Raw genomic sequence first — 14073 nt, 5'->3', positions numbered from 1 at the left:
TGAAACCCATGCATGGGAAACCTATGTTATCTTTCTGCTTGATGAACTTTCCTTTAATAAACATGGGCCAGGAAAGAAAGAAAAAGTGAGTGGTGGTTGTGACGGAACCTCAGACCCACACTGTACTTGTGGTCTTCCGTCAGTATACGGCTTCCTCGCAGTCATGAACATAGATATCAAATCCCAGCCGCTGTCATACAAAACTAGCCTGACACTTAGCTTGTATACTGGAAACAACTAACTCCTTTATTAAAACAAACAGACTTTTATACACTTTAGAAGTAGGTCGGTCACTACATGAATATTTACCCAAAACATCACACGATGAATAGCTAACGAGGTACAGCTGACTCATGGCTAATCCCATCTAGACAAGGTTATTATTCACATGCTAATTAGCTCAGCGTACTTAAGTCAGCCTGGAAGCCCAGACTGCCGACACCAAAGGTAAAACAAGATATAATATACATTATTATAGTGTAAATACTGAGAACCCACAGAAAACAAAAGGTGAGCAAATCAGCATAATTTACAATGCGTGGAAGACAGGTGTTTGAGCTGATGACATGCATCTGTTACAAGTCTGACCAACTGAAGCAGTCCAAACCATCAATTTATCTGTCACATAGTTTTTTCACTCTCAGTGACGGTGCGAACCGTCACAGTGGTGTCCTATAAACGCTTTACACTTGATGCGAATTTCACAATTGGTGGAGGATGCGGGCAACGGCACACATTTCTCAGTGGTCACCCCTGACATATCTGGCTGCAATACCACCTTTCCACCACTGTGCACTGACAATGCTTTACCTTTATAAGACTCTGCGGTATCAGCAGGCTGCCTTAACCCCTTATTTAACTCAGCATTTTTACTCTCATTAGAAAACAGCACATATTTGTTTTCATCCCTGGTCTTCCTGCTACACAGAAAACTGCCTGAAGAACAGTCCTTATCAGATCTCAGTCTTGTTGCGAGTTCAGTATTAACCCGTGCTTCCCCATTATGCAGGGTACTACACAGCAGCAATTGTCTCTTGGCAGCGGATCTCCCCACCGCACTTGACACCACTTCACCGGCATAAGACAAATAATCAGTCTCTCTCACACAAGAAACAGGAACAGTCTTACCATATTCTAAGCGGTGTGTTTTGCACTTGACATGCATTGTTGCAGGAACCATTCCTCTGTGGCCCTTTTCCTTGTGTATTTCCCCATGCGGTCACAGGGTGAAACAGCAGATGCCCTCCTAGGCATCACCGACTCTTGGACATTATAGCCCTTTCCGCTGGAACTCCACCATCCAGATGACACTTCGTCCTTTGTTGCCATGGGAGACCACACTCTCCCCACAGACCTTCTCCAGCATTCTCCCACTGGCTGTAACAGTTCACATGAAATCCCAATAAAATACATTTACCTTTTTGGTTGTAACATGGCAAAATGTGGAAAATTTCAAGGGGTGTGAATACTTTTTCAAGACACTGTATTTATGTGAATTTGAACATTACTTTATGGCTTTTGGTAAAATAGTTTTCTCTTTTGTTTTATTCTTTTATCTTGTAGATTCGTTTTGCCAAGGTGATCTGACAGCCCAGATAGAAATGACTAACGTGCACGGTTCGGTAACAATAGACACGAACACATGGACCCTCCGAACGAATCTGTCCAGTAGATGCGTATCCGTCGATATCTCCATCCATGAGTTTCCGGTGATCTATGGAGCATCTCGGGATCCTTGTGACATCGGCCACATTGGTCAGTCTCGATATGAGATCTCTCTTAAAGGAACAACACAGGTTGTAGTTGATGGAAACATGAGGTACGATGGACGCTCCCTGGTTTTAAAGACCTGTGGTCTGCAGACATGTGTAAATCTAGACACCGGTGCCCACAGGGTTTGGAAAGCCGTTGTCCAGTCTTTCGTTATAGGGCAAGTCTACTTCCTGCAGCCGTCAGCTCCACAGCCAATCACAGCTGTGATAGAGTTAGGACTCCTGGAAGAGATGGCGGCATTCAATGCCTCTCTCTTCTTCTCAGACACCTGCCAAGGAAATGATGCCCAGCTTTTAGGAAGTGCCCAAGTAAACCACCAAAATATTGCCAAGAGTCGCCTTGAACTGAATACTACTGAGGTGAGGCCCTATCTGGTGATAACATACCAGGAGAGACGGGCATGTGCAGAGGTGAAGCTCATACAGACTAAGGAGGCTTCAGCACAATTTAGCATGAAAGGTGTCAATGGATCCTTTAGCTTCAAACAAGAGTCACCCTTCCACCCTACTCAACTTTCCATAAACTTGTGGAGGCTCCGGGGACTTGCTGGTCGGTACAGAATTCACTCTCTGCCTATCCTGGCTCGTCACCCCTCAGATCAGAACTTGTGTGGTGAAGAAAACACAGGGAACCTCTGGAATCCTTTGTCAGTGGGTACAGTCAGCAACAGAGGTGGCCACGCTTCATGGCCCATTGGTGATTTGAGTGGGCGGCATGGCGCTCTGCAGGGTCGTGAGGCATTCAGTGCTGTTCTAACTGATTGGAATCTGCCATTGTATGGCAATAACAGCATTATTGGCCGTTCTGTCCTTATTTCAAAAGCCAATGGAGAACCGTGGGCCTGCAGCACCATCAATTTGGACGGAGAAGTGGTTACAGCACTTGCAACATTCCGTAAGGGTGCAGTTGGCAGGATAATGTTCCAACAGGCTTCAAGCGATCCCTACAGTGACCTCACTTTGTACATTGAGCTCTCCCACGTCTCAGACAACATCAGCAAAAACCATAACTGGCACGTTCATGAATTTCCACTCGCAACAGAGTCCCAAGACTGTGCCAGTGCTGGAGGGCACTTCAACCCATATAATGTACCGACTGGTGGGAACTACAGTCAGGAGTGCAAGCCAACCAACCCCCTGCGATGTGAGACTGGAGATTATGCTAGTAGACTTGTCCCTATTACCCTTATAGCCCCCTTTCCAGCTCGATATTTGTTTACCGACACTCTAACTTCACTTACGGGACCAAAGTCTATTATTGGGCGGTCTGTGGTCATCCATGGACCTGAAAGGGTGTCTCCACGTGTGGCCTGTGCCAATATTCTTCCCCAGTCAATCTTCAAAGGTAAGACTGCTCTTTGGTCTGGTTCTGGTGATGCTGAAGGAGAACTGGAGGCCTCTCAAGTATCAGAATTCACCCCGACAGTGATTGACGTCAATTTCCATGGACTGAGTGGCCTTGCTGGAGGCTTCCATATCCATCAGTTTCCGGTGACTGATGGGTCTGACAACCCATGTTCAGATCAGCAAATTCGAGGGCACTTCAACCCCTTTCATGTAAATATAGCAAGCTCTCCAGCAGCCGGTAATGGAACAGATGATGAATATGAGGTGGGGGATATCAGTGGAAGACACGGTTCTTTACTAAACCTGGACAACAAGACTGGTAAATTCCGAGATATGAACTTACCTCTGTCTGGTCCTCACAGTGTGCTTGGCCGATCTTTGGTCATTCACTATGTCAACGGGTCCAGGTGAGTGAACTCAACATTATTGATGAAAATACTTCACTGCTGTGGGTATATCCCCCCCCCCAATGTGGGAGGGGCAGAGACACAAACTACTGCAGGCAAATCTCCCCATTGTGGGAGGGGCAGAGGCACAAACTACTGCAGGAAAATCTCCCCAATGTGGGAGGGGCAGAGACACAAACTACTGCAGGAAAATCTCCCAATTGCGGGAGGGGCAGAGGTACAAACTACTGCAGGGAAATCTCCCCATTGTGGGAGGGGCAGAGAAACAAACTACTAGGAGCTAAATCTCCCCATTGTGGGAGGGGCAGAGAAAGAGACTACTGCAGAAAATCTCACCATTGTGGGAGGGGCAGAGACAAAAACTACTGCAGGAAATCTCACCATTGTGGGAGGGACAGAGACACAAACTACTGCAGGGAAATCTCACCATTGTGGGAGGGGCAGAGACACAAACTACTGCAGGAAATCTCCTTATTATGGGAGCGGCAGAGACACAAACTACTAGGGGAAAATCTCCCTCACTAAGGAGAAATGGTTCCTTTAAGCTCCACCAAAAATAACATTTTCCATTTTGGGGGAACCAAGCCCCGCCTGTAAAGACCTAGAATCTCTACACTACATTCAGGAATGAAGTGATAATTGAGTATTTCTGACTTTAAAGCCTCCTTCTATCAGTAATATAATGTTTGACTGACATTTTTCCCCAGGATGCATTGTGCCAGCTTTCAGCATCAACTGTCATCAGGTGGGGAGTGGCTCCAAGTCTCGGTAGAGTTCTCTGGAGACATCAGTGGAAGAATTTCCCTGGTAAGGAGACTCCGTGGTTTTTGTTTTGTATCCCAAGTATTTCAGAACCCTATAGACACACCCCATAATGCTGAAGAATAGTCCACTCATGGAAAGCTATGTCCATGGGAATATTCTGTAGACATTTCTGTAGAATAGTCCACTCATGGAAAGCTATGTCCATGGGAACATTCTGTAGACATCGCTGTAGAATAGTCCACTCATGGAAAGCTATGTCCATGGGAACATTCTGTAGACATTTCTGTAGAATAGTCCACTCTTGAAAGCTATGTCCATGGGAACATTCTATAGACATTGCTGTAGAATAGTACACTCATGGAAAGCTATGTCCATGGGAACATTTTGTAGACAATGCTGTAGAATAGCCCACTCATGGAAAGCTATGTCCATGGGAACATTTTGTAGACAATGCTGTAGAATAGTCCACACATAGAAAGCTATGTCCATGGGAATATTCTGTAGACATTGCTGTAGAATAGCCCACACATGGAATGCAATGTCCATGGGAACATTCTGTAGATAATGCTGTAGAATAGTCCACACATGGAAAGCTATGTCCATGGGAACATTCTGTAGACATTTCTGTAGAATAGTCCACTCATGGAAAGCTATGTCCATGGGAATATTCTGTAGATATTTCTGTAGAATAGTCCACTCATGGAAAGCTATGTCCTTGGGAACATTCTGTAGATAATGCTGTAGGAGAATAGCAGATTCATGGGAAGCCCAGTCTGTGCATTCTGTAGACAATGCTGTGGATTAATTATGAAGACATGAGCACAGACAATATGGAGTAAGTATGGATTTAAGTCAATGCGATTCTATTTGAGCATTTCATAGACAATGCTGTAGGAGAATGGTAGACACATGAAAAGCCCAGTCTATGTGAACGTTCTATAGACAATGCTGTAGAACAGGGGTTTCCAATGCTGTAGAATAGGGGTTTCCAATGCTGTAGAACAGGGGTTTCCAATGCTGTAGAACAGGGGTTTCCAAACTTTCTAAACAAAGGGCCAGTTTACTGTTCTCCAGACTTAAAAGCGGCCAGACTGTGGCCATTGGGAGTAGAAAAGGTCCAAACGTCAGTGGGAATCAACAATACCTCATCGTTGGTATCAGTGGGAGGAATAGCGCCCCATTGTTGGTATCAGTGGGAGGAATAGCGCCCCATTGTTGGTATCAGTGGGAGGAATAGCGCCCCATTGTTGGTATCAGTGGGAGGAATAGCGCCCCATCGTTGGTGTCAGTGGGGGGAATTGTGTCCCCATCATTGATGTCATTGGAAGGAATCATGCCCTATCATTGGTGTCATTGGAAGAATTTGTGCCCCATCATTGGTGTCATTGGGAGGATTTGTGCCCCATCATTGATGTCATTGGAAGGAACTATGCCCTATCATTGGTGTCATTGGGAGGATTTGTGCCCCATCATTGGTGTCATTGGAAGGAATCATGCCCTATCATTAGTGTCATTGGGAGGATTTGTGCCCCATCATTGATGCATCATTGATGTCATTGGAAGGAACTATGCCCTATCATTGGTGTCATTGGGAGGGATTGTGACCCATCGTCGGTGTTGTTGAGAGGTATTCTGCCCCTTCATTGGTATCAGGGCTGGGAATATTGTCCCATTGTTGGTATCAGTAGATGAAAAAAGTGCCCCAAAGGCTGGATTAAAGCATGCAAAGGGCAGTTTGGAGACCACTGCTGTAGAAGAATAGTAGACACATGGGAAGCTTAGTCTGTGCATTCTGTAGACAATGCTGTGGATTAATTGTGAAGAGATGAGCACAGAGAATTTAGAGTAAGTATGGGTGTAAGTATGGGTGTACGTATGGGTGTAAGTATGGGAGTGAGTATGGGAGTAAGTATGGGTGTAAGTATGGGTGTAAGTATGGGTGTAAGTATGGGAGTGAGTATGGGAGTAAGTATGGGTGTAAGTATGGGTGTAAGTATGGGTGTAAGTATGGGTGTAAGTATGGGAGTGAGTATGGGAGTAAGTATGGGTGTAAGTATGGGTGTAAGTATGGGTGTAAGTATGGGAGTGAGTATGGGAGTAAGTATGGGTGTAAGTATGGGTGTAAGTATGGGTGTAAGTATGGGTGTAAGTATGGGAGTAAGTATGGGTGTAAGTATGGGTGTAAGTATGGATGTAAGTATGGGAGTAAGTATAGGAGTAAGTATGGGTGTAAGTATGGGAGTAAGTATGGATGTAAGTATGGGAGTAAGTATGGGAGTAAGTATGGGAGTAAGTATGGGTGTAAGTATGGGAGTAAGTATGGGAGTAAGTATGGGAGTAAGTATGGGAGTAAGTATGGGAGTAAGTATGGGTGTAAGTATGGGTGTAAGTATGGGAGTAAGTATGGGTGTAAGTATGGGTGTAAGTATGGGAGTGAGTATGGGTGTAAGTATGGGAGTGAGTATGGGAGTGAGTATGGGAGTGAGTATGGGAGTAAGTATGGGTGTAAGTATGGGTGTAAGTATGGGAGTAAGTATGGGAGTAAGTATGGGAGTAAGTATGGGAGTAAGTATGGGTGTAAGTATGGGTGTAAGTATGGGAGTAAGTATGGGTGTAAGTATGGGTGTAAGTATGGGAGTAAGTATGGGTGTAAGTATGGGAGTGAGTATGGGAGTGAGTATGGGAGTGAGTATGGGAGTAAGTATGGGTGTAAGTATGGGTGTAAGTATGGGTGTAAGTATGGGTGTAAGTATGGGTGTAAGTATGGGAGTAAGTATGGGAGTAAGTATGGGAGTAAGTATGGGAGTAAGTATGGGTGTAAGTATGGGAGTGAGTATGGGAGTAAGTATGGGTGTAAGTATGGGTGTAAGTATGGGTGTAAGTATGGGAGTAAGTATGGGAGTAAGTATGGGAGTAAGTATGGGAGTAAGTATGGGAGTGAGTATGGGAGTAAGTATGGGTGTAAGTATGGGAGTAAGTATGGGTGTAAGTATGGGAGTGAGTATGGGAGTGAGTATGGGAGTGAGTATGGGAGTGAGTATGGGAGTAAGTATGGGTGTAAGTATGGGTGTAAGTATGGGTGTAAGTATGGGTGTAAGTATGGGTGTAAGTATGGGTGTAAGTATGGGTGTAAGTATGGGTGTAAGTATGGGAGTAAGTATGGGAGTAAGTATGGGAGTAAGTATGGGAGTAAGTATGGGTGTAAGTATGGGAGTGAGTATGGGAGTAAGTATGGGTGTAAGTATGGGTGTAAGTATGGGTGTAAGTATGGGAGTAAGTATGGGAGTAAGTATGGGAGTAAGTATGGGAGTGAGTATGGGAGTAAGTATGGGTGTAAGTATGGGAGTAAGTATGGGAGTAAGTATGGGTGTAAGTATGGGTGTAAGTATGGGAGTGAGTATGGATGTAAGTATGGGTGTAAGTATGGGAGTGAGTATGGGAGTGAGTATGGGAGTAAGTATGGGTGTAAGTATGGGTGTAAGTATGGGTGTAAGTATGGGTGTAAGTATGGGAGTGAGTATGGGAGTAAGTATGGGTGTAAGTATGGGTGTAAGTATGGGAGTAAGTATGGGTGTAAGTATGGGTGTAAGTATGGGAGTGAGTATGGGAGTGAGTATGGGAGTGAGTATGGATGTAAGTATGGGTGTAAGTATGGGAGTGAGTATGGGAGTGAGTATGGGAGTAAGTATGGGAGTAAGTATGGGAGTAAGTATGGGTGTAAGTATGGGTGTAAGTATGGGAGTAAGTATGGGTGTAAGTATGGGTGTAAGTATGGGAGTAAGTATGGGAGTAAGTATGGGAGTAAGTATGGGAGTGAGTATGGGAGTGAGTATGGGAGTGAGTATGGGAGTAAGTATGGGAGTAAGTATGGGTGTAAGTATGGGTGTAAGTATGGGAGTAAGTATGGGTGTAAGTATGGGAGTAAGTATGGGTGTAAGTATGGGTGTAAGTATGGGTGTAAGTATGGGTGTAAGTATGGGAGTAAGTATGGGTGTAAGTATGGGAGTAAGTATGGGTATAAGTCTATGCGATTCTTTGTGAGCATTCCATAGACAAAGCTGTAGGATTATTGTAGAACCGCACAATGCTAAGTCTATGTGAGCATTCTGTAGGTAAAAGTGAATTCTGAGCTGTGTGTATTCTCTGACAGAGTCAGCTTGTCTATCCGAATGGAGGATCCAGCGACACCACAATCCTGGTAAACCTGCAGGCAGTTACCCCGGACAAGGTAAAAAGCATTCCAACACACAGTAATGAGGCATAAATAATGATGCTGCCACTATGGACTCCATATATTTCCTTACCAACCATGTCAGGTTTATAAATGAGAACATAAAACCAGAACATTCTGTATACAGAGATCTTGCTGTCATCCCATCTTCTCATACCCTAGACACTGGCCAATTGGGGCCTCTTGCTGAATCTGCCCCGCTGTGGAGTATAAGCCCAGATCTCGTCCTAACTATATTATTGGAAAAGATTTATTCGGAATCTGTGTTTTAACCTGGGATCTTGCCAACATCCCTTGTGAATATGTTGAAAAGCAAAAAAACCCCTAAGGAGTGGGACTTTAAACGGTAAGAATCAGGACTTGAGTATGAAATATATAAGTTTATTACAAAATTTACAAAAAATAAATTGACAAAGACAAGAAAAACATGTATCATAAAAACATGGTCATAAATACGTCTTGGAACCGAGAGAGTCTGAGATGTCTGGACCGGACTAGACGCGTTTCGGTCAGATTGCCTTTCTCGATAGTCCAGGAAACACCAGAGCTCAGACTGGAAGCATGAAAGGTAACAATCAATATAATAAACATGGTAAACGTAAAATTAGATTTCAATATGTTTTACAATGAAGTAATTAGTACATGTAATAACAAAATAGTTATTACATGTACTAATTACTTCATTGTAAAACATATTGAAATCTGCTTCCAGTCTGAGCTCTGGTGTTTCCTGGACTATCGAGAAAGGCAATCTGACCGAAACGCGTCTAGTCCGGTCCAGACATCTCAGACTCTCTCGGTTCCAAGACGTATTTATGACCATGTTTTTATGATACATGTTTTTCTTGTCTTTGTCAATTTATTTTTTGTAAATTTTGTAATAAACTTATATATTTCATACTCAAGTCCTGATTCTTGCCGTTTAAAGTCCCACTCCTTAGGGGTTTTTTTGCTTTTTAACTATATTATTGATTTTTTTTTTTTTGCAGAACCTCGGCTGGTCCATCCGCACCCAAGACAGCGAAGGAGAAACATACAATCCGTATGAAATACCCAATCAGGTGAGAGAGACCAAGCGTGACATCAAATGTCCATCAAACTCAGCCAAAGTGGAGCAATGAAACTCCAGGTAATATTAAGGGCTGGAGCACAAGACCTTAATACTGTATGGAATTGTCACCCCTTAGCCCTATCGTCCTTGGAGATTGGAGAAGATCTGGTGATGAAGTCAGCGGTGATTGGCTTATTTTTAGTATGAAGCCCCTCCCAGTGTATTTACACATCTCCTAATGGTGTCATAACCAGGAGGAGTAAACTCCAGGAAAGAAAAACCAAATCCATTTAGAACTGACACCTGTGGATGGCTGGGGGCAAATCATATTCTCTGGTTATTGCCCCACCACCATTACCAGCTGCTGCTATTGCAAAGCCAAGACATGGTGTCACCCTCTCCGGCTTCATTGTGTAGGAGGGCCAGAAACGCAGAGAGTAGGCTGGAGAAATGAGACACAAACTACGGCTCCCTTCTCTCCTCTCTCCAGGGAGGGAACTGGTCTTGGTGTGGCCCCCCGAGGTTCCAGCACTGCAGAGTCGGAGATCTGGTGGGTAAACATGGAATGATATCTCCAAGCAACCGGCTGATGTTCACAGATGCCAACTTACCTCTGGTCGGAGACTTTGCAGGTATTCTTCTCAGAGATAGTCTGATTGGTCTTATGATGTCCACACATGATGCAAACTATTCATCCGATTTATTTGTTGCAATCACTGCATAAATTTGATGTAATGTTTGTAGTCTGTATAGATTGTTTTTATCAGATCTGTATATTTGTTCATCTTGTTGTCTGTATGAGGTTATCCATCAAACATTAATGTACTGGCAGAAGTGTATTATTCTTGTACTGCACCGTGTAACCTGTTCCCTGTGTTGTATCAGTTGTCAGCAAGACTTTGGCACTGACATGGGACTCCCAGGAACTGTCCTCGATGCTCCTCCCTGATGCCCCCATCGCATCCCTAAAATTCCAAAAGGTTGAACCTTTTAATAGGTGAGTTTGGATGAACAATGAGTGTAACATGCCGTCATAGATTGGTCATTATATCACCCTGAGACAGAGAGGTGAATGATATGGTACCCAATAGGACTCTTCCCTTTAGAGGTCTCAACCATTCCTCCTAAACCCACAGTAATCCGTAAATGTTAACTGTCCTGGATTTTCTGGAACAGTCCCACATCCTGGACCTCAACCCTGATAATGCTGTGTGCCAGACTATGCCCTGGGATCACAGTGTCCCCTTTAGTTAAGTTACGACACATGCGCAATAGGGATGATCGAACTTTTGAAAAGTTTGGTTCGGCCAGAACACCCGAACTTCCCGAAACACAATTTTGAAGCCCTAAAACCCAATAAATGCCCCTAAAAAGTGCCTAGGGTTCTGGGTCATACCCCAGGGACTATGAATCAGGCAAAAAAAAAGTTCTTAAAAATTGTCGTTTTTTTATAGAGAGCCAATTATTGAAAAAATTATTGAAAAAAAAATGAGATTTCTTTGGATTTAGTGTCTGGGGGGTCTAAAAAGTGTACCTGTGAAGTTTCAGCTCTGTAGCATGTCCAGAACCAGAAAAAAAAGATAATTTTTCTTAGAATTTTTAGTAGCGCGGGGATGGGGTTCCGCTCCTTTCACACCTGGGCGTTTTTGTTTCAGGCGTTTATTGGGCATTTTTTGGGAGTCTTTGGAGGCAGGCATGACATCTGAACTTCTGTGTAGGGGTATATATATACACACACATATATGTATTTATACACATACACACATATAGGTGTGAAAGGAGCGGAACCCCATCCCTGCGCTACTGACATAATTTCAGTAGCGCAGGGATGGGGTTCCGCTCCTTTCACACCTATATGTGTATATGTGTATATATACATATAAGTGTGTGTGTATATATACCCCTATACAGAAGTTCAGATGTTATGCCTGCCTCTAAAGATGTCCACAAAAAAGCCCAATAAACGCCTGAAACAAAAATGCCCAGGTGTGAAAGGAGCGGAACCCCATCCCTGCTCTACTAAAAATTCTAAGAAAAATTATCTTTTTTTTCTGGCGGTAACCCTGACATGGATGAGTTCGGTCACCCTGGCATAGCAGTCAGAGTCAGTTCACCCTACACTACACTACAGTCATCCTGACACTTAACACTTTCCCTACAGAAACTAGATTATTGAATCTAACTATAGTGGTATATAGTACCCTAACTACACTGCATATCCCTTTCCTCACACTAACAATTGCCAAATGACACTGGAGCAGCAGGAGTAACAGAACTGCTTCCACTCTCTTCCACAGCCCCTGTATTACAATGCTAGAGATTTGGCGGGGCTATGTTATATACTGGGGGGCGTATTCACTACTGATTGGCCTCTGGACCCCCTAGTCACTCCAATCACATTCCTAGCAGACTCCTGCCCCCTCAATTGGCTTTTACTGACGTTTCTGGTCCAATCACGGGCTTTAAAAGCCCAGTTCCTGTCCCATTGCATTTTGGGCGGTTCTGGTTGCCGAATTCCGACCTTTTACCGCAAAAAGTTCGGAATTCTGGTGAATTTTGAACAGCCAATGTTCGGGTCGAACCGATGGGCGACCCAAACCGTTCAATCATCCCTAATGCGCAATAGCTCAATTATGGTTATCGTAGAACTTGAGTAGGTAGTTCCTGCGTAATTTGAGGTGGACTTTTGGGTGGGCCACTTCAGTAAGAGTTGTGGTGTGGATGTGACCACTGGTCAATGGGTGTGCATGAGACTGTGAGTGGGGTTACCTGTGTCCCAGGGACCGGGACTGAACTGAAAAGAAGAAAACCGGAAGAAGAAAACCAACCATCAATAGTTGTAAATTGTTGATGAGAAACAAGATTAGGAAAACCTGATAAAACTATAGAGCAAGTTACTGTCCATAGTGACCAATCACATTAATTTCCTTGGGTTCATAGAGGAGAACAGATGACACCTAATTGGTCACTGTGCTTAGTATCTCACTTTACGTTTATTTCTCAAGTATTCTTAAGAAATGTGGGTGACCTCATGTAGCCCCCAATGATTCGGGAACTAAATGGAGAGTACATAGAGAGGTAACCAGAAATGAAACATTCCGAGTGAGCTGCAGACATAAGGCCAATGCCATTGGGTAAGGGCCTGGCATCGGGGGTTAGTAAATGAAATTTCAGCAAAAATAGGAAAATTTCAGTAAAATGTTGGAATTAGAGAAACTTCATTATAGTCACTAGAAAATGTAAATGTAATATCTGAAATGAGTGTGTTCCTACCTAGTCCACAGGAAAGGAACTGCAATTTCCTCATTTGATAATAATGACCATACTATAAGAACTACTCAAAAGTCAGGGTGATGGAAGGCCACCTTGAATGAGCAATACTACATCTCAGATTTCCAGATATTTTAAATAGTGTAAAGAGAAAATGATCTTTTAAGCCTTGTTCCCACTATGAAGGCTGGTAACTAACTGAGGAAACATGGAGAAGAAGGGAGGGAATTATCTATAGACTAAACCAAGTAACCTAAACACACAGGTAAACTGGATTGTACCACTTCAGAAATATAATAATAAACCAATTGTAGTTGCAGTGGGTTACCACTAGATGTCAGCACACAAAAAATGTATAAATCACATAATGAAATCCAATGCAAAGGAGATTGATTCAGGATAAGTGTTTGAGATCAAGCATGTAGATTTCATACTGATAAAGTAATAATTGAAAAACAAAAAATGTTATAATATGAACGTGACCTTCATAAGAAGGTTCCATTACTTCTAGTCATGTCCTAGTCATAAACTGGAAAGCTTTTATAAAGCTGGTCAAAACTATGAATTAAAATTCTCCGAACTCCCCTAAAAGTTGAAAAGTATCTCCAGCGCTCCTTTTGTGTGATTGCTGTCATTGGCTCAGACTGATTGTAAGACATTCCTTTCAGATCAGCTCTGCGGGACGCGGTGTCCTCAGCTCTGGGCGTTCCTCTCTGGAAAGTGACAGTCTTACCGCAGACCACGGAAGAGAACTCTTGTCTACGGGTGAAATTTTTTGTCTTCGGTAAAGTCATTCATTCAGATTGTATTGGTCAATCTAAGTAAACAAAATATTAAAAAATGTCTCTCCCGACACTCTCTCTTCTGCTTTTCTGCCCCCCCCCCCCATTCCCTCCTTGGCTCTCTCTCCTGGCTCTTTTTTCTGGCTCTCTCCCCCTATTTCTCTGAATCTCTCTCCTATCTCTCTCCCCAGTCTCCTCTGAATCTCTCTCCTATCTCTCTCCCCAGTCTCCTCTGAATCTCTCTCCTATCTCTCTCAACAGTCTCCTCTGAATCTCTCTCCTATCTCTCTCCCTCTCCCCAGTATCCTCTGAATCTCTCTCCCATCTCTCTCCCCAGTCTCCTCTGAATCTCTCTTCTATCTCTCTCTCCATATTCCTCTGAATCTCTCTCCTATCTCTCTCCCCAGTCTCCTCTGAATCTCTCTTCTATCTCTCTCCCCATATTTCT

At 43.6% G+C, this 14073-nt stretch overlaps 1 protein-coding gene across 1 annotated transcript in view; it reads left to right on the top strand.

Annotated features, from left to right (window-relative positions):
• Positions 1–1562: 1562 nt before the first annotated feature.
• The window catches only part of LOC309558034 (uncharacterized protein), a 29146-nt gene continuing 16635 nt past the window's right edge, over positions 1563–14073 (top strand). Inside the window, exons 1-7 of the mRNA XM_082260957.1 lie at positions 1563–3526; positions 4234–4333; positions 8442–8519; positions 9512–9583; positions 10064–10205; positions 10459–10570; positions 13512–13627. Of these exons, the coding sequence (XP_082117083.1) occupies positions 1602–3526; positions 4234–4333; positions 8442–8519; positions 9512–9583; positions 10064–10205; positions 10459–10570; positions 13512–13627 (2545 nt within the window). The 5' untranslated portion in view covers positions 1563–1601. The remainder of the gene's footprint in view (positions 3527–4233; positions 4334–8441; positions 8520–9511; positions 9584–10063; positions 10206–10458; positions 10571–13511; positions 13628–14073) is intronic.

The sequence above is a fragment of the Pelophylax lessonae genome (assembly GCF_965119305.1).
Source record: "Pelophylax lessonae genome assembly, chromosome: 6".
NCBI lineage: Eukaryota > Metazoa > Chordata > Amphibia > Anura > Ranidae > Pelophylax > Pelophylax lessonae.
This window is presented reverse-complemented; position numbering and strand designations above follow the sequence as displayed.